Consider the following 21112-nt stretch of genomic DNA (forward strand, 5'->3'; position numbering starts at 1 on the left):
AACTTTGCTTTGGAGAGTCAAAGGAAATCAATGCTCTCATCTTTTGGGATAAAATTATGGTCACAGCTCTCCAAACAGGCGTTAAACCAGCCAAATATACCAGGGGTTTAGGTAAAGTACTGCCACTCGGCCGTCCGGTGCGGGTATTTCGCCTCCATTTTTCCTTATTTCCAACCCCTTCCGCCAAGGAGCAGCCAAATATCAACGAGCTGCGACCCCACCCACCAGGGACTGGAGCGCTTGCACGACACCCTCACGGATTCCTGCCATGAACACATCCTGCCCACTATCATTCAGATGCACTCCATCCGCCCGCAGGTAAGCCGCATTATCACCCTCCAGCTGGTGATGGCGGACGACAACCCCGTTTTTAAACCGGATGAATTTGGAGATACGCTGATTCAGTGTTCGCCGGGTTCGTTCTATGGCGAAACCTTCCCTAGCGCCATGCCAAACGAGCCGTGGAATTACCTCGGACCAAACCAGCTTCATTTGGGGGAAGAAGCAGGGGAATTTGTCCATATCTGACCGCATAAGGGTCAGTAACTCAGCCAACGGGAAAGAAACCAGGTCGTTACCCCCGGCGTGTATCACCATAACCACTGGGGAAGAGACCATCCTTGCTATCTTGACCACCTCCGGTAAAACTTGCGGCCAGGACAGGCCCCTGATACCTCTCCAGTTAACATCGATGTCGAGTAATCCCAAGGACCAGCCACCAGGTCGAGAGTCCGCTCTCCGAGCCGCCCAGTACACAAGTGAATGACCTAGGATCCACACACTCGGACGGCTTGTATCTGAAAGGAAAACCATGTCAACCGCAGAAAAACAAATAAAACAGGTACCTTCGCCTTTGCAATGCTCCAGCTAACCACGTCCCGCTAGATCAGCCGCATGTGTTCCCAAACCACAGCGGCGTGCCCCTGTTACACCACCAACATGACAAGTTTACTTAAATGGAGACAGAACATTTATTATGTCTGAAGGCAAAATGTGAGTCACTGGTCTCAGTACAGACATCATTTACTGCAGCTTTGAAGACCGGCTGAGTCACAGGACAAACGCAGTTTCTGCGATTGACCGCCGGCTGGTCAGTATTATGGCAGAGCAGCGGATATGAGGCCTGTAAAGACTTCAGACATCCGAGAACCAACCACCAAAGCATGAACTCTATATAATATACACAGTGTGCAGAATTATTAGGCAAGTTGTATTTTAGAGGCTTTTTTTTATTATTGATCAACAGCTATGTTCTCAATCAACCCAAAAGACTCAAATATCAAAGCTTAATATTTTTGGAAATTGGAGTGTTTTGGTTTTTTTTTGATTTGGCTATCTTAGGAGGATATCTGTTTGTGCAGGTAACTATTACTGTGCAGAATTATTAGGCAACTTAATAAAAACCAAATATATTCCCATCTCACTTATTTATTTTCACCAAGTAAACCAATATAACTGCACAAAATTTAGAAATAAAAATTTAAAATTAGTGACCAATATAGCCACCATTCTTTATGATGACACTCAGCAGCCAACCATCCATAGATTCTGTCAGTTGCTTGATCTGTTTACGATCAACATTGCGTGCAGCAGCCACCACAGCCTCCAGACACTGTTCTGAGAGGTGGACTGTTTTCCCTCCCTGTAGATCTCACATTTTATGAGGGACCACAGGTTCTCTATGGAGTGCAGATCAGGTGAACAAGGGGGCCATGTCATTATTTTTTCATCTTTTAGACCTTTACTGGCCAGCCATGCTGTGGAGTAGTTGGATGCATGTGACGGAGCATTGTCCTGCATGAAAAAAGAGAATTTTGTTTACTTACCGTAAATTCTTTTTCTTATAGTTCCGTATTGGGAGACCCAGACCATGGGTGTTTAGCTTCTGCCTCCGGAGGACACACAAAGTACTACACTTAAAAGTGTAGCTTCTCCCTCTGAGCTTATACACCCCCTGGAGAACCAGATCTAGCCAGGTTAGTGCAAAAGCTGAAGGAGAATAGCCACCCACAAGTAAAAACAGAGCAAAAACCGGAACAACCGGAGACTCTGTCAACAACAACAGCCGGTGAAAACACGTGGAACAAGAAATTGCCAACAGGCAACAGGGAGGGAGCTGGGTCTCCCCATACGGAACTATAAGAAAAAGAATTTACGGTAAGTAAACAAAATTCTCTTTTTCTTTATCGTTCCTATGGGAGACCCAGACTATGGGACGTCTCAAAGCAGTCCATGGGTGGGAAATAAACAGAAAAACTAAGAAGTAGGCAGAACCTAACTTCACAAATGGGCGACAGCCGCCTGAAGGATGCGTCTACCCAAGCTCGAATCTACCGAAGCATGAGCATGCACTTGGTAGTGCTTTGAAAAGGTATGCAGGCTAGTCCAAGTGGCAGCCTGACTGACTTGTTGAGCCGTAGCCTGGTGCCTGAAAGCCCAAGAGGCACCGACAGCTCTGGTCGAGTGTGCCTTGATCCCCGGCGGGGGAGGCACCTGAGAACACTGGTAGGCGTCCGAAATGGTCGACCTAATCCAACGGGCTAAGGTCGGCTTAGAAGCAGTGAGGCCCTTGCGCCGACCTGTGGTTAGCACAAAAAGAGAGGTGCACCGCCTAAGAGCAGCGGTGCGAGACAGATAGATCCGGAGAGCACGCAGCGCTCCAGAGTATGCAGCGCTTTTCCAAAGCGATGAACAGGAGCCGGACAAAAGGAAGGTAGGGTAATGTCCTGGTTAAGGTGGAAAGGAGAGACCACCTTAGGAAGAAAGTCCGGAGTCGGACGGAGAACCACCTTGTCTTGATGAAAAACCAAAAAAGGTGACTCCGAAGAGAGCGCAACCAAATCGGAGACTCTCCTGAGGGAAGTTACGGCCACTAGAAAGACCACTTTCTGTGAAAGACGAAACAAAGAAACCTCCCTAAGAGGCTCAAAGGGGGGTTTCTGCAAAACCGTGAGGACCAAGTTAAGGTCCCAGGGATCCAAGGGCCGCCGGTAAGGCGGAATGATGTGAGACGCGCCCTGCATGAAGGTGCGGACCTGAGCCAGCCGGGCGAGACGCCGCTGGAACAGCACTGACAGAGCTGAGACTTGTCCCTTGAGAGAGTTGAGGGACAGTCCCAGGTGCAGACCGGACTGTAGAAAGGACAGAAGGGTCGGCAAGGAAAATGGCCAAGGAGGATGGCCGGAAGAGCGACACCAGGACAGGAAAATTTTCCAAGTCCTGTGATAGATCTTGGCGGAGGAAGGCTTACGGGCCCGAGTCATAGTGGAGATGACTTCAGGAGGGATACCAGAAGCCGTCAAGATCCAGGACTCAAGAGCCACGCCGTCAATTTGAGAGCCGCAGAATTCAGGCGGAAAAACGGACCTTGTGAGAGAAGGTCTGGACGGTCCGGAAGATGCCACGGCACCTCTACGGACAGATGGAGCAGGTCTGGGTACCGAGCTCGCCTGGGCCAGTCCGGAGCAATGAGGATGACTCGACGGCCCTCCATTCTGATCTTGCGCAGGACTCTGGGCAAGAGAGCTAGAGGGGGAAACACGTAGGACAGACAAAACTGGGACCAGTCTTGAACCAGAGCGTCCGCGGCGAATGCCTGAGGATCGTGGAAGCGAGCCACGTAAACGGGAACTTTGTTGTTGTGACGGGATGCCATTAGGTCCACGTCCGGAGTGCCCCATTTGCGGCAGATTGACTGAAAAACTGCCGGGTGCAGGGACCACTCGCCACTGTCCACGGTTTGACGGCTGAGATAATCTGCCTCCCAGTTTTCCACGCCTGGGATGTGGACTGCGGATATGGTGGACTTGGAGTCCTCCGCCCATTGACGGATGCGTTGTACCTCCAACATTGCCAGGCGGCTGCGTGTCCCGCCTTGGTGATTGATGTAGGCAACCGCTGTCGCGTTGTCCGACTGGACTCGGATGTGCCTGCCCGCCAGCAGATGGTGAAAAGCTAGAAGAGCCAGAAGCACGGCTCTGGTTTCCAGCACATTGATCGAAAGGGCTGACTCGGATGGAGTCCAAGTGCCCTGCGCTCGGTGGTGGAGACATACCGCTCCCCAGCCGGATAGACTGGCATCCGTGGTGAGGATCACGCAGGACGGGGCCAGAAAGGAGCGCCCCTGGGACAGAGAGAGGGGCCGAATCCACCACTGAAGAGAGCTCCTGGTCTGTGGCGACAGAGCCACTAACCTGTGCAAGGAGGAAGGCCGCTTGTCCCAACAGCGGAGAATGTCCAGCTGCAGAGGGCGCAGATGGAACTGGGCAAAGGGAACAGCCTCCATTGACGCCACCATTTGACCCAGCACCTGCATCAGGCGCCTGAGGGAATAACGGCGGGGCCTCAGCAGAGAGCGCACCGCCAGTTGGAGGGACTGCTGTTTGACTAAGGGCAACTTCACAAGTGCCGGCAAAGTCTCGAACTGCATCCCTAGGTACGTGAGACTCTGGGTCGGAGTCAGAGTGGATTTGGGAAGGTTGACAAGCCACCCGAATTGGGCTAGAGTGGCGAGAGTGAGCGAGACAGTCCGCTGACAGTCTACGCTGGATGAAGCCTTGACTAGAAGGTCGTCCAGGTAAGGGATCACTGCCAACCCCTGTAGGTGCAGAACCGCAATCACTGCTGCCATGACCTTGGTGAATACCCGAGGAGCTGTGGCCAACCCGAAGGGGAGAGCCACGAATTGGAAATGTTCCTCTCCGATTGCAAAACGTAGCCAACGCTGGTGTGAAACTGCAATTGGTACATGCAGATAGGCATCTCTGATGTCGATGGATGCCAGGAAATCCCCTTGGGTCATTGAGGCAATGGCTGATCGCAGAGACTCCATGCGAAAATGCCGCACCTGAACATGCTTGTTGAGAAGCTTGAGATCCAGGATGGGCCGGAAGGAACCATCCTTTTTGGGGACTAGGAAGAGATTTGAGTAGAAACCTCTGAACCGTTCCCGGGCAGGAACCGGTACAATTACTCCGTTGGCCTGCAAGGATGCCATGGCCTGTGAGAAGGCGGCGGCCTTGGAGCAGGGGGGAGTTGAGAGAAAAAATCTGTTTGGCGGGCTGGAAGAGAATTCTATCCTGTAGCCGTGGGAGATGATATTCCTCACCCACTGATCGGAGACGTGTTGAAACCACGCGTCGCCAAAGTGGGAGAGCCTGCCACCGACTAAGGACGTTGCTGGCGCGGACAGATAGTCACGAGGAGGCTGCCTTAGCGGCAGCACCTCCTGCGGTCTTTTGTGGACGCGCTTTTGGGCGCCAGTTGGATTTCTGGTCCTTGGCTGAGTTAGTGGATGAGGCCGAGGGCTTAGAGGAGGACCAGTTGGAGGAACGAAAGGAACGAAACCTCGACTGATTCCTGCCCTGGACAGGTTTCCGGGTTTTGGTTTGTGGCATGGAAGTACTCTTCCCGCCAGTAGCTTCCTTAATAATTTCATCCAGCTGTTCCCCGAACAGCCGGAACCCTGAAAAGGGAGTCCAGCAAGGTACTTCTTTGAAGAAGCATCTGCCTTCCACTCTCGAAGCCACAAGATTCTGCGGATAGCGAGGGAATTAGCCGAAGCCACCGCAGTGCGGTGAGAATCCTCCTGCATGGCAGACATGGCATAGGATGAAAAAGCTGAAGCTTGGGAAGTTAAGGTAACCATGTCGGGCATAGATTCCCTGGCGAGGGAATGCATCACCTCTAGAGAAGCAGAGATGGCTTTGAGAGCCCACATTGCTGCAAAAGTCGGGGAGAACGAAGCCCCCGCCGCTTCATATATGGATTTGGCCAGAAGGTCAATCTGGCGGTCAGTGGAATCCTTAAGAGAGGTGCCATCAGCCACCGATACAATGGTCCGGGCTGAGAGTCTAGACACCGGGGGGTCTACCTTTGGGGAATGAGCCCACTCCTTGACCACCTCAGGTGGAAAGGGAAAGCGGTCATCAGAACCACGCTTTGGGAAGCGTTTGTCAGGACAGGCTCTGGGCTTGGTCACAGCGGCCTGAAAACTGGAGTGGCTAAAGAACACACTCTTTATCTCTTAGGCGAGGTAAACTGGTGCTTTTCTGCCAGAGAGGGTTGCTCCTCTGATACTGGCGGATTGAGATCCAGTACAGAATTAATGGACGCAATCAAATCACTAACATCTGAGTCACTTTCGGACAGATCAATGGGGTACATGGAGTTAACCTCCGAGCCCCCCGTAAAGACATCCTCCTCGTCCTGCGAGTCAGCTCCTGAATTAGAGCCGCGGGACGAGGAAGGAGAGGGAACCCTGCGTCTCTTCTTAGAAGGACGGGGTCTGGGACCAGATGATGAATCCTCTGTGAGCTCCGGTCCTGAGAGACCCCTAGCAGCAGAGGCACCCTGTGAAAGGGGCTGATGCATGTTCAGCAAAGTCCTGGACAGAAGTCCCATGGAGTCAGCAAAAGACTGGGAGATAGACCTAGAAAAGGATTCTACCCAAGCCGGGGGTTCAGCCACAGGAGCAGGAGCAGCCTGAGAGACCACTGGGGGTGAGACTCCAGGCTGAGGCACCGCCAGGTTAGAGCAGGCATCACAATGTGGGAAGATGCTCGGTTCAGGCAGCAGGAGCTTACATGCAGTTCATACTGAATACAGCTTTGGAGCCTTGCTCCTCGTGTGAGACATGCTGCTGGAGTGGGGGCTCTGCCAGAGAATGAACCCCAGAGAGTATAATCAGAGGTCCACAACCGGAGACCGGTTGTGGCTTACCAGACCGCTGGAGCGGTGTTGTGTGCCCTCCAGATCCCGAAGCCCGGACCCCGAAGCACAGCAACTCAGCAGAGATGCTGCAGACCAGCGCTGCAATGCAGAGAGAACGCTGAGAAAATGGCCGCCGGAGCAAAGAGAGGGGGCGGGACTTGCTTGAGGAGCGGGATCTGAAGGGCCATAGAGATCTACAGGGGAGGAGACACACACTGCAGTAGGGAGTGTCCCTCCCCTTGCAGAACGGCCGCCGGGCAGAGCCGAGCCTGTCCCTCTGCATGAGTGACATGCGAGGGCAGTGAAACCGAAAGTAGGCCTCCGGCGAAGCCGGGGCCTAAATTTGAGCGGCGCGGCCGGCGCGCAGGCAGCATCGGCGCGGTTCTCAGGCAACAGCCAGAGAACCCGCCGGAAATGTCATAAAAACACATCAGCACACTCTCCCACAACAATAAAGTACAGGGACCCCCAATATATAAACGTCTCAGGTACTTAGCTTGCTGAGACGCCGGGTTCCAAGTCCCTGGGGATGAGTGCTCCGGTCCAGCAGGGTCCTGAAGGGCTGCGGATGGAGACCGGTCTCCTGCTAAGCATGGAGACCGTGCTGGCTCCCACTTCAAGCCAGAGCCCAGGAGGGATGGTGAAGGAGCGCGGCATGTAAGGCTCCAGCCTTGGAATCAACCTTAACACCGCCGACACAGTGGGGTGAGAAGGGACATGCCGGGAGTCCAGACTTGGACCCGCTTTTCTTCAAACTCTTTCCAAAAATCAAAAAATCAGATGAGAATGCATGTGTGGATGTATGCCTCCTGAACACAAAGCGATAAACTGGCTAGATCTGGTTCTCCAGGGGGTGTATAAGCTCAGAGGGAGGAGCTACACTTTTAAGTGTAGTACTTTGTGTGTCCTCCGGAGGCAGAAGCTAAACACCCATGGTCTGGGTCTCCCATAGGAACGATAAAGAAATCATGTTTTTCTTGAACGATACCGACTTCTTCCTGTACCACTGCTTGAAGAAGTTGTCTTCCAGAAACTGGCAGTAGGTCTGGGAGTTGAGCTTCACTCCATCCTCAACCCAAAAAGGTCCCACAAGTTCATCTTTGATGATACCAGCCCATACCAGTCCCCACCTCCACCTTGCTGGCGTCTGAGTAGGAGTGGAGCGCTCTGCCCTTTACTGATCCAGCCTCTGGCCCATCCATCTGGCCCATCAAGTATCACTTCTTATTTCATCAGTCCATAAAATCTTTGAAAATCATTCTTAAGATATTTCTTGGCCCAGTCTTGACGTTTTATCTTATGTTTCTTGGTCAGAGGTGGTGGTTTTTCAGCCTTCCTTACCTTGGCCATGTCCCTGAGTATGGCACACCTTGTGCTTTTTGATACTCCAGTAACGTTGCAGCTCTGAAATATGGCCAAACTGGTGGCAAATGGGATCTTGGCAGCTTCACGCTGAATTTTCCTCAATTCATAGGCAGTTATTTTGCACCCTTTTTTGCCCAACACGCTTCTTGCGATCCTGTTGGCTATTTGCCATGAAACGCTTGATTGTTCGGTGATCACGATTAAAAAGTTTGGCAATTTGAAGACTGCTGCATCCCTCTGCAAGACATCTCACAATTTTGGACTTTTCAGAGCCCGTCAAATCTCTCTTCTGACCCATTTTGCCAAAAGAAAAGAAGTTGCCTAATAATTAAGCACACCTCATATAGAGTGTTGATGTCATTACACCGCACCCCTCCTCATTACAGAGATGCACATCACCTGATTTACTTAATTGGTAGTTGGCTCTCAGCCTATACAGCTTGGAGTAGGACAACATGTATAAAAATGTGATCAAAATACTCATTTGCCTAATAATTCTGCACACAGTGTATATATATGTTTCACAACCATACCTGCTCAGCAGTGCGGAAGTAAATGCTTTTATCTGCTCCACAGCTGATCATTCGCATCTTGCCATCGTTAGCTGAAAAAGTAGCAGATTCAGGTTAGCAGTACGACAGTCGCCATCTTGGCAAAGATGATCAGTCTTCTTTACAAGGTATATAGCATTGTACTAGTCTATATGACTGCACATCAGAGCTCACCAGTAAATTTTACAGCAGTGATTGATGAAGAGTGGTCATCCAAGGTTTGTTGAAGGCTGTAATCTTTTGATGCATCTAGGACATGAATCAGTCGGTCACGGCTGGCAGAGGCCAACAGGTTCATTCCTAAAAAGGCAAACAAAAAAAAAAAAAAAGCATAAGATATTGAAGAAATAAAATGAATCACAATACATAAATGCACGTATAAAAGGTCACCTTGCCACGGTTGATCGGCTCACATGAATTGGCCAATTCTTGTGTGCCACCTATTCTGACTGTGCTTTCCGCCTATCAGCCACAGGGTGATTTTAATTAGTGCCAGATCCTATCTCCCCATACATTTGTAGAATTATAGCCCAGGAGAGGCAGGACACTAATATAGGGTCCCATCAAACAAAGGTCACCTTGCCGTGGTTGATGAGCCAACTTTCATTTTTTTATGTATATTGCATATAGCATTAATGCAGTTTAGATTTCACATATTCTATGTTTGGTGCTTACAGAGGCTGCTGTATCCTTTTGTTTGTATATTTACCTGTGTCTGGTTTAGAATATTCTAAGCAAAGGATTTCCGAATCATGAGCTTCTACTTTCAGTAGCTCCGTCAGAGACTGCAGCTCATGAACCCTGTAATAATGAAGAATAAGCATTCAATCCCCCTAATATAGTGAGAATTTCGATGCCAGATATCCCCTCTGACCCTATACCTGAGTGTGCCGGTTCTGTCGCCTGAGGCCAAGTGTTGGCCATTGGGGCTCACACACACGGAGCGAATCCCGGCCTTGGTGTCCAGGGTCTGCACATCGACCTTGTCCACCAACCCAGTGCAGTTACAGTCAGTGTCGAGCAGAGCTTGTGTGTTACCATCAATCAGAAGAATTTTCATCAAGTCCTGGTAAAGTCAAAGAACGTGAGACAATAAGAGTTGGTCGTGCTGTACATGAAACAACCCCCCCCCCCCCCCCCACAACCAAATACACGCACATTGCTGAGGATGTTCCGGTGTAACGCCGTGCCATGGATGTTAGACGTCTCCATGTTCCACAGCCGGATGGTGCTGTCAGAAGAGCAGGTAATGAAGGAGTTTGGGGGCAGGCAGGCCTGGTTGCTGTCCTTCATTTCAGGGTAAACCTAGACAAAAATATATAAAATTGGTATATAAGAAGCAAATGCTACCATTTATAAGATGAAACGGCTTAAATAACAATTCCTTAATTGTAGAGTCACTCACTTTACAATCAACAGAAAAAATGTAAAGTATCTGCGGCTTCAAATCAGCCCAGAATAAGATGTACTGATGTGATTCTATAGATCAGATCACTGCAATTTATAATAGCCAGTTTTATCTTAAAAGGAGATGACTCCGCACATATAAACGCCCTCAGAGCGGCGCTCGCTGAACAAGGCAGCACATCAATACTATAAAATAGACATCTGTGTTGTATTTTTATCTCGGTCGGCACGCTCATACCTCAGCGCTCCATACACAGGAGGAGTGGTACAGGGCAGAGTAGACTTTCCCCACTTTCTTCAGATCTTTAATGTCCCATACATAAAGACTGTGGTCATTGTACACACAAGACAGCCACTGGTTGGTGGAGTCAAAAGTCATACCGACGGTGTCCGGGTACTTGGCATCCGCAGCATTGGAGAAGAGGCGGCTGCAAAGAGAATAGATTGCATGAAAAAAACAAACAAACAAACAGATATGGGAGATTTAAAGGAAAACCTATATAAACTATATATAAATGGAGAGCGAGCACAAGGCAGAAAGCAGAGGCCATCCAGAGGCACGACGCTCCCCAACACTGAAAGCGGCACGATACTGCCCAACACTGAAAGCGGCACGACGCTCCCCAACACTGAAAGCGGCACGACGCTCCCCAACACTGAAAGCGGCACGACGCTGCCCAACACTGAAAGCGGCACGACGCTGCCCAACACTGAAAGCGGCACGACGCTGCCCAACACTGAAAGCGGCACGACGCTGCCCAACACTGAAAGCGGCACGACGCTGCCCAACACTGAAAGCGGCACGACGCTGCCCAACACTGAAAGCGGCACGACGCTGCCCAACACTGAAAACGGCACGACGCTGCCCAACACTGAAAGCGGCACGACGCTGCCCAACACTGAAAGCGGCACGACGCTGCCCACCACTGAAAGCGGCACGACGCTGCCCAACACTGAAAGCGGCACGACCCTCTCCACCACTGAAAGCGGCACGACGCTGCCCACCACTGAAAGCGGCACGACGCTGCCCACCACTGAAGGCAGCACGACGCTGCCCACCACTGAAAGCAGCACGACGCTGCCCACCACTGAAAGCAGCACGACGCTCCCTACCACTGAAAGCAGCACGACGCTGCCCACCACTAAAAGCAGCACGACGCTGCCCACCACTGAAAGCAGCACGACGCTGCCCACCACTGAAAGCAGCACGACGCTCCCCCTGCAGCATTGGAGGAGAATAGCATAATACTATTCCAAAGCAGAACATCATATATTCATATACGAATCCAGAGTCCAGCCCCACAGAAGTCTACTGGTCTTGTATAGAAGATAGTGAATGCACGTGGAACAGATTGTGCTGCAAAAATTTGTCCCATTCATCCTCATGCATAACAAATTTTCACTTGTATAAATTTTTGCAACAAAATATTTAGTGTGTGAAAAAAAAGTTGTAGGCCCTGTACTGATTAAAGTTGTCCAAACCTGCCGATTGTGACAGAATTATGACCCTGATATGAATAGGGGCTACCTGAATTCTGTTGGAGAGAAGATTTTGACATGTGGAATTACAATGCCTCGTCCCATTGTTCTATTGGTAGATGAGCTGCTGGCGGAAATATTTGATAGAAGGTTTTCCTCCACTTCACCCCAATAAAAACACAAACAATGGAGACTTTGGGAGAGAACGCTGCACATATCTGGTGTATGTACGGGCACCTTTAAAGCTCCGTACGACTCAGAGGTTGTGCCTTGGGTATGCAGTTGATAATCTTAATATAATGTATTTATATATACGCACATTTAGCCCTCTGTAGAGGAGATATAATTTTTATCCCCGGATGTATCACCACAGTTGGCCGATAAGCAAATATAACACCGAGACTGAAGACCGAGACAGATGGAAGGTTTCTGAGAAGTTCCTCTGTGCCGTCTGCAGACATGTGAAAATGGGGCCGGGAAGAGACATCACTCTACAAATGATAGTAAAAACTATCAGCGCAAGTAGCTTAAAAGACAAAGCTGTAACACCAAGAGGTCAACTAGAAGAAAGCTGAAGCACTTCATGTCTGGCATAGGGAAAACACTGGGCCTTTTCAAAGCCAAAGCCACCGCAGCTGTGGGCCGGGGGTCAGGAGAGAAGAAACCCACATGCGGAGACGTGGATCAAAGACAGGACTGTTCTGCCCGAGAAATCCACTGTAGAAAATACCAGGCTGAATTCCAGCCACTGAATTCGGGGTTTGCCAAGCGCCAGATGGACTGATATCCTATGTAGATTTATAACGGGGGACCAGGGATTAGCATCACTGCTCCTGGGGCAGCGCACAAGGAAAACTCTTGTTTCCTTAGCGGACAACACAGAAGTGCTGAGTTCACAATACAAGGGCTCATACTCCGTCCAGAGGAACGGCCATTCTGTAATGGATGCAGCAAGACAAAGGGGTTTTTCTAAAGAATTCATATTTGATAGATGAGGATGTGAACCCTGAGGACCCCCACCGATTAAAAGTATGAAGACGCCACAAGTGCATTTGTTCCTTGCACTGAAGCTAGGGCTGATTTATCCACGTTACCAAGTGGCAGTGCCAGGTAAGGCTAGGTTCACATTTCCGTTGTTTTGCATCAGTCACATGCGTTGCTTGACACTTGTGACTGATGCGTTGTACAACGGGTGACAAGAATTGGAATTCATTGTCATCATAAAGCGGATTCCGTTGTAAAATGTGAGAGAGAGAGCGATCAGCTGATCATTCGCAATAGCCGGCCGCCGGCTTTTCAGAGCGAACATATGATCTCCCAGCGGCTGGCTATTGTGAATGATCAGCTGATCGCTCTCATTAGCCGGCCGCCGGGAGATCAGCTGATCGCTCGAAGAAGCCGGCCGCCAGGAGATCAGCTGATCGCTCGAAGAAGCCGGCCACTGGGAGATCAGCTGATCGCTCGAAGAAGCCGGCCACTGGGAGATCAGCTGATCGCTCGAAGAAGCCGGCCACTGGGAGATCAGCTGATCGCTCGAAGAAGCCGGCCGCCGGGAGATCAGCTGATCGCTCAAAGAAGCCGGCCACTGGGAGATCAGCTGATCGCTCGAAAAAGCCGGCCGCTGGGAGATCAGCTGATCGCTCGAAGAAGCCGGCCACTGGGAGATCAGCTAATCGCTCGAAGAAGCCAGCCGCTGGGAGATCAGCTGATCGCTCTCATTAGCCGGCCACCGGGAGATCAGCTGATCGCTCGAAGAAGCCAGCCGCTGGGAGATCAGCTGATCGCTCGAAGAAGCCGGCCGCCGGGTGATCAGCTGATCGCTCGAAGAAGCCGGCCGCCGGGTGATCAGCTGATCGCTCGAAGAAGCCGGCCGCCGGGTGATCAGCTGATCGCTCGAAGAAGCCGGCCACTGGGAGATCAGCTGATCGCTCGAAGAAGCCGGCCACTGGGAGATCAGCTGATCGCTCGAAGAAGCCGGCCGCCGGGAGATCAGCTGATCGCTCAAAGAAGCCGGCCACTGGGAGATCAGCTGATCGCTCGAAAAAGCCGGCCGCTGGGAGATCAGCTGATCGCTCGAAGAAGCCGGCCACTGGGAGATCAGCTAATCGCTCGAAGAAGCCAGCCGCTGGGAGATCAGCTGATCGCTCTCATTAGCCGGCCGCCGGGAGATCAGCTGATCGCTCGAAGAAGCCAGCCGCTGGAGATCAGCTGATCGCTCGAAGAAGCCGGCCGCCGGGTGATCAGCTGATCGCTCGAAGAAGCCGGCCGCCGGGTGATCAGCTGATCGCTCGAAGAAGCCGGCTGCCGGGTGATCAGCTGATCGCTCTCATTAGCCGGCCGCCAGGAGATCAATTGATCACTAACAGAAGCCGGCCGCGGGTAATCATCTCATCGTTCGGCCGCCGAGAGCATGCGCAGCGAAATCAAAAGGATTCCGATTCTCAAAAAACGCTATATGCTGCGTTCCTGCCGCCCGACGGTCAGTCGCTGCACGACTGATCAGTCTGGCGGAGGATGCAATGCAAGGGCATCAGTCACAATCCGCCACTCGTACAAGTCTATGGGAAACAATGGAATCCGCCAAACGGATTGCGTTGTTTATCAGAGCGGCGGATTATGACTGATCATAAACAACGGAAATGTGGACCTAGGCTAAAGCTGCTCTGCCAATATGGCCTATTTAGTCTTCTGATTGTCAGGGGTCATGGGATCCAACCACATCAAACACTGGCCTTTAGGCTATGTGTGCACGCTGCGTTTTTTTGACGCTGCGTTTTTAGCCGCAAAATAAAAAAAATGCACAAAAACGCACCCGCGGAAAAAAATTCATCGATAAAACGCATGCATTTCTGCCACATTTCGGTGTGTTTTTGGTTGCGTTTTGCTGCGATTTTGATATCTTTGTTTTGCTGCGTTTTTCCAATGCATCGCATGTGTGGAAAACGCAGTAAAACACAGAAAAGAATTGACATGACCATTTTTTTTTTCCAGCTCAAAAACGCAGAAAAAACAAAAAAAAGTTGTGTGCGGACAGCAAAAATGAAAACTCATAGGCTTTGCTGAAGAAGCAAAGTCATGCAGTCTTGAGCCCAAAAAACGCACCCGAAAAACGCGCAAAAATGCAGCGTAAAACGCACTGTGCGTACATAACCTTAATGTTTAAGGAGGTTTTGCATGCTTCATCCGAACTCCAGCAGTTTTTCTGACTGCAGAATGCGAAATCTTGACAATGCGCAATATGCCCACTGTCAGGATTTGTCTCTATAGACAGCTAAAACGATTGTCACAATTTGCACAGTTGTTGTTACAACTTTTCCTATTTCTCCCAATGTTCTCGTGAAGACCATTCTAGCTGGAAGGCACTCTGAGGAACACAAAAACAAACAAAAACAAAAACACTTAAGGTAACCGCCTTCCCCGCCGATCAGCTGTTCCAGATACTGGGGGTGGCCGGAACTACTCTGTGGCGGATCTGCGCAGCATAGCTCCAACTGTATAATTGCTGCGTCTGGGTACTGGATATCCATCCCTATTCGAATCAATAAAGGGCAGATGAGCAGTATCCAGTCACAGCCACTATCCTGTACGAGCTGTGCTGTGCAAATCCACAGCTGAGTAGTTCCAGCACCCGCCAGTACCGGGAAAAGCCAATCTGGGGGTGGAATACAGATCAGACATTGATGACCTAGCCTAAAGATAAGTCATCAATGTTAAAGTCCTGGACAACCCCGTTAAGTCACAGAAACCCTCTCCCAAATACATAAAATGATCTAAGGGTTGAAGTGAGCGTGTGATGGAAGGGGAAGGGGATATATTTCGATCATCACCATTGAAATCGATGGGGTTATACCTAGCCTCGGTGACTGTGGCAATGTCCACTCCAAGGCGATGCGGCTTTGGCATGGTGTTAAGAAAGTGCAAGTTGTTTGGGTTAAAGATGCGCACAGTGCCATCGGCACAGCCGCAGAAAATATAATCCTGGTTGACGATGATGCAGCTCGCCATGGTGGTCTGGAACAGAAACAGAATATAGTCATTTCAATAGTGCGGACATGATTAGGACCCCCTCACATTAATGCACTAATATATGCAGTAAAATCATTTGTTCACTTTCTAAATCTAATAAAGATCCAAAATAATGTGATCATTTATTGATATTGCTTCAAAGTAGAAGTACACCTAACCAAGGGAGAGCATTGCCCCTGAACCCCCAATTGTAGCGGCAGGCAGACATATTGCACTCTAGGTCTATGCAGGAGGTTTGACGCTTGCAGTGTTAATAGGTGGAAATTCATTTCACAATTACAGGTCTACAAAATATTACATCCATGTAACGATTTCCCATTTAATGACTGGCAATTCAGACTAAAACGGTCTAATTTACCATGAAAAGGGGGTGGTAACCATCTACTGAAGACGTAAAGCGGTACTCCGGTAGGCAGAAGTTATCGCCTATGCACAGGATTGGTGGCGGTCTGCAGGGTTCTCACCGATCGCCAGAATAGGGCACTTCTATCACCGAGAGAATGGAGCGACGTGCACACGTGACCGCTGGACCAGCAATTCTTTAAAAGGGAACCTATCATCAGGTTTTTCCCTTATGAGCTGCGGCCACCACCAGTAGGTCCTTAGTCCTTATATACAGCATTCCAGAATACTGTATATAAGAGCCAGGCCGCTGTGTGTAACGTTAAAATCGCCTTTATTATACTCACCTAGGGGGCGGTCCGGTTCGATGGGTGTTGCTGCTCTTGATGCGGCGTCTCCTCCATCTTGTATGATCGCCGTCGTCCTGCCTAGCCCCATGTGGATGACGTGTCCTGTCTCACTCAGAGTGGCTTCCATTGTGCTCCCGCGCAGGCGCAATTTGATCTTCCCGGCTGATGGCAGATCAAAGTACTGTAGTGTGCATGCGCAGGCGATCTTTGACCTTTTAAGTCTGCACATTGCAGTACTTTGCTCTGCCCTCAGCCGGATAGATCAAAGTGCGCCGGCGCACGAGCGCAATGGAGGCCTTTCTGTGAACGATGCAGGGCATGTCATGCACACGGGGCTGGGCAGGAGGATGACGAACCCACAAGATGGAGGAGGCGATGGACCAAGAGCAGCAACACCCATCAGACCAGACAATCCCCTCGGTGAGTATAATAAAGTTGAGTAATTAAAGGTGTTTACACAGCGGCTTGGGCACTTATATACAGTATTCTGGAATGCTATATATAAGAACTCAGTGGTGGTGGCCGCAATTGTAGGGGAAAAACCTGGTGACAGGTTCCCTTTAAGGGACCTCCAGAGCACTGAACTCTGCTGTTTCCAGCAGTGTCCAGAGAATGAATGGAGCGCTTGTTCAGGCACGGCACTGCTGCTCCATTCTAATAGGGAAAAAAGTTCCCCATTCTGTCGATCATTGCGGGCCCCAGGGGTTGGACTCCCTACAAAGCAAAAATGTATAGGCTTTAAAAAGGGAACCCGTCACCGGTTTTTCGGCCTATAAGCTGCGGCCACCACCACTGTGCTCTTATATACGGCATACTAACATGCTGTATATAAGGGCCCAGACCGCTGTCCAGGGCCGGACTGGGACTAAAATTCAGCCCTGACATTTGGGGGTGCACAGGCCCACGTTTCGCGCGTTGAATGTGTAATATCTTTGTGCACTTGTAGATTGTGTAACACGACCATATAACATGTAGTCACGGCTGTGTCCAGTATTACAGCTCACGCCTATTTATTGCTCTTAGTAGCAGGACCTGGTGAAGCCGCTATTTTCCCTACAGAGCCGGGTCTCGCAGATAATTAATCGGATGCTGCTCTCCATATAATTCTGCAGTCCAGTGGCGTAACTAGAGTTTGAAGGGCCCCGGTGCAAAGTTTGGACCTGGGCCCCCCCTTCTACGTACACCGACACTCGGGGTATGGGATAGTGTCGCTGACACTTGGCTCTTTCCTTCAGCACTCAGGTTTCCCATGATCTGAAATCTTTTTCTATCAGCAGCTTTCCTATGTTCTGCTTTACATCTTGTCCTCATCATGTACCTTCCCCATGCTCTGTTATACATCTTTCCCTCAGCACCTAGCTTTCCCATGCTCTGCTATACATCTTTCCCTCAGCACCCAGCTTTCCCATGCTCTGCTATACATCTTTCCCTCAGCACCCAGCTTTCCCATGCTCTGCTATACATCTTTCCCTCAGCACCCAGCTTTCCCATGCTCTGCTATACATCTTTCCATCAGCACCCAGCTTTCCCATGCTCTGCTATACATCTTTCCCTCAGTACCCAGCTTTCCCATGCTCTGCTATACATCTTTCCCTCAGTACCCAGCTTTCCCATGCTCTGCTATACATCTTTCCCTCAGTACCCAGCTTTCCCATGCTCTGCTATACATCTTTCCTTCAGCACCCAGCTTTCCCATGCTCTGCTATACATCTTTCCCTCAGCACCCAGCTTCCCCATGCTCTGCTATACATCTTTCCCTCAGCACCCAGCTTTCCCATGCTCTGCTATACATCTTTCCCTCAGCACCTAGCTTTCCCATGCTCTGCTATACATCTTTCCCTCAGCACCCAGATTTCCCATGCTCTGCTATACATCTTTCCCTCAGCACCCAGCTTTCCCATGCTCTGCTATACAATTTCTCAGATGAGATTTCAGGTTTTGGAGCATATTCCACCTTTGAGACGTGGGGGTGATAGGATTAAGAAATTAAAAGAAAGAGAGTCTTATTGGATTCATACTCTGAATACTCTTTTCCCGTCTGGTCTCAATAGGGAGTATGAGAATTATTGATGAGGGGTCCGTCCTATTTGTTCTCTATTTCCCCCTCCTTTTTTTGTTAAGGTTCTCTCATAAGTATGAGAGGTTTTTGTAATGTTTATTGTGAATCCTGTTAGATAATTTTTAATATGTGATAAAAATTATGGGTGCACATATGGGTGTGCGGACGCACATAGCGTTTGCACACTCATATGAGCACATATTATAGCTAGAATCCTTATAATAATGTCTGTTGGGGTTTCAAAAGTTATATCCCCCTATTATTATGTATATTACGTATTTTTATATCACATTATAATGTATGTATACATATTGGCTATATGTATTCAGTTACATAAGTATATTTCTTATGATTATGCAAATTACTATATAAGTATATACACAGAGGATCAATTGCGGTTATAAAGAGTCCTATCCTTTATCTTTTATCTTTTCTCTTTTTCAGATGCGTACTTGATAAATTTCGCTTTATAATGAGATTCCGGGAGCCGTGATTCACTTTCATTTGTTTTGCACTTCTGCGCATGCGCGCACTTCCGGGTACACTGCGCACGCGCGGCTTGCGTGCCATTCACTTTCAAGCGTTCCACACACAGGAAATTAATTAATTATGCCCGCCCTTCAGCACATTTAAACCCCAGCGCGGCCACTTCACCTCGCACTTCACCGCTGATCCCCAGCTAAACAGGTATGTCATGTTTATTCTCCTTGTTAACCCCTTGTTGAGCGGCACTCTGTCACTCTGGATCCTATTCTCATAGGATCTGCTGCGGTCTTCTTTGTAATTATTTGATTCTTTTACACTGATAGTATCTTTTTCACTTTACCTCTCCAGCTCCATAGCGGTTCATCATTTCCTCTTTGAGAACTATAAGCATGTATTATTTGTCATAATGAAGGTAATGACGCTTTTTCATCTTTTATTCTGATTATTTTTTGGTTCACAAACAATGTTTCTGTGGGGTTCACGGATTGACATTGATGATGCGCTCTTTTGAGATATATAATATATATGAATTTTTCCTAATATATTTATTAGGATATTTCTCTTGATGCTTATGATTCCTAAAATGTGGGCATTATTATTTTTCCAGATACAAATGGTTTCATGCGTCTGATGTTCTTCAGATATTATTCAAATACACCTATTAGGTAAAATAATTTTTTGTAATTTTTTGTAATGTTGCATGCTACTTGATTGATATCAATATGAAATGAATGAATATTGGTACTGATTTTTCCATTATGTCTTGTTATGTAAATTTCAGTTGTGAAGAAGGCAAGAGCCGAAACGTTATTTATAGCTGAATTATCAATTTATGAAAATAAAATAATTGATACATCATAGTGTGCCGGAGTTTCTTCAATATATATGGCACATTTCACCAGACACAAGCTCACCCCTGCCCCCCCCTGCACTGCCTGCTGACACTGCTCTGCCTCAGGCTAAGTTCACACATCCTGTGTTTTCAATCCGTCAGGTCCGTCAGCAACGGATCAGTCATTTTCAAGATGTCAACTGATGCAACTGATGTGTTTTTCACAGGATTCCTTTCACAGGAATCCTGTGAAAAAACCGATCAGTTGCGTCCGTTACATCCGCTGTGCGTCCGTTTTTTGACGGATCAGTCATGATCCGTCTGTGTTTGGGACAGCCCAGTGGGCGTGCCAAGCATGCTGGGCATGCTCAGTAGAGCATGACGGAATCCTGCGCAGGATTCCGTTGTAAGACGGATTACAACGGAATCCTGCACCATAGACATACATTGCAAGTGTGGCGGATGGCGACGGATTCCTGCGCGGCGCGTTAATTTTGACGGCCCGAAAAACGTTACATTCTGCGTTGCTCCCCGTTCAGCGGTCAGTCAAAAACGACGGACCGCGACGCAGCGGATGCAACGCAGGGTCATCAGTCGCAATCCGTCGCTAATATAAGTCTATGGGGAAATACAGGATTCCTGCAAAAAATTTTGCAGGGTACCGTAATTCCCCAAGGCGACGGATTGTGACTGATGCAAAACACAGGATGTGTGAACTTAGCCTATGTCACTGGAACATTTCACCAGACACAAGCTCACCCCTGCCCCCCCCTGCACTGCCTGCTGACACTGCTCTGCCTCAGTCACTGGAACATTTCCCCAGACACAAGCTCACCTCTGCCCCTCCCCCTGCACTGCCTGCTGACGCTGCTCTGCCTCAGTCACTGGCACATTTCACCAGACACAAGCTCCCCCTGCCCCCTCCCCCTGCACTGCCTGCTGACACTGCTCTGCCTCAGTCACTGGCACATTTCACCAGACACAAGCTCACCTCTGCCCCCTCCCCCTGCACTGCCTGCTGACGCTGCTCTGCCTCAGTCACTGGAACATTTCACCAGACACAAGCTCACCTCTGCCCCCTCCCCCTGCACTGCCTGCTGACGCTGCTCTGCCTCAGTCACTGGCACATTTCACCAGACACAAGCTCCCCCTGCCCCCTCCCCCTGCACTGCCTGCTGACACTGCTCTGCCTCAGTCACTGGCACATTTCACCAGACACAAGCTCACCTCTGCCCCCTCCCCCTGCACTGCCTGCTGACGCTGCTCTGCCTCAGTCACTGGAACATTTCACCAGACACAAGCTCACCTCTGCCCCCCCCCCTGCACTGCCTGCTGACGCTGCTCTGCCTCAGTCACTGGCACATTTCCCCAGACACAAGCTCACCCTGCCCCCTCCCCCTGCACTGCCTGCTGACGCTGCCCTGCCTCAGTCACTGGAACATTTCCCCAGACACAAGCTCACCTCTGCCCCTCCCCCTGCACTGCCTGCTGACACTGCTCTGCC

General features: G+C 49.7%; 1 protein-coding gene and 1 long non-coding RNA gene across 2 annotated transcripts; one reads left to right on the forward strand and one right to left on the reverse strand.

The window, feature by feature from the left end:
- Positions 1-37: 37 nt before the first annotated feature.
- LOC142281757 (mitogen-activated protein kinase-binding protein 1-like) lies at positions 38-15521 on the reverse strand. The gene is made up of 8 exons (XM_075332895.1): positions 15364-15521; positions 10273-10462; positions 9786-9932; positions 9509-9693; positions 9337-9428; positions 8802-8927; positions 8610-8680; positions 38-797 (listed from the first exon to the last, which is right to left on the reverse strand). Exons 1-8 carry the CDS (start codon positions 15516-15518, stop codon positions 768-770), a joined length of 996 nt encoding a protein of 331 aa, XP_075189010.1. The 5' UTR covers positions 15519-15521; the 3' UTR covers positions 38-767.
- LOC142281759 (uncharacterized) lies at positions 12205-19481 on the forward strand. The gene is made up of 4 exons (XR_012743789.1): positions 12205-12623; positions 18735-18977; positions 19125-19188; positions 19384-19481. It is a non-coding gene; the product is annotated as an uncharacterized LOC142281759 (long non-coding RNA).
- The last annotated feature ends 1631 nt before the right edge of the window (positions 19482-21112 follow it).

The sequence above is a fragment of the Anomaloglossus baeobatrachus genome, unplaced genomic scaffold (genome assembly GCF_048569485.1).
Source record: "Anomaloglossus baeobatrachus isolate aAnoBae1 unplaced genomic scaffold, aAnoBae1.hap1 Scaffold_483, whole genome shotgun sequence".
NCBI lineage: Eukaryota > Metazoa > Chordata > Amphibia > Anura > Aromobatidae > Anomaloglossus > Anomaloglossus baeobatrachus.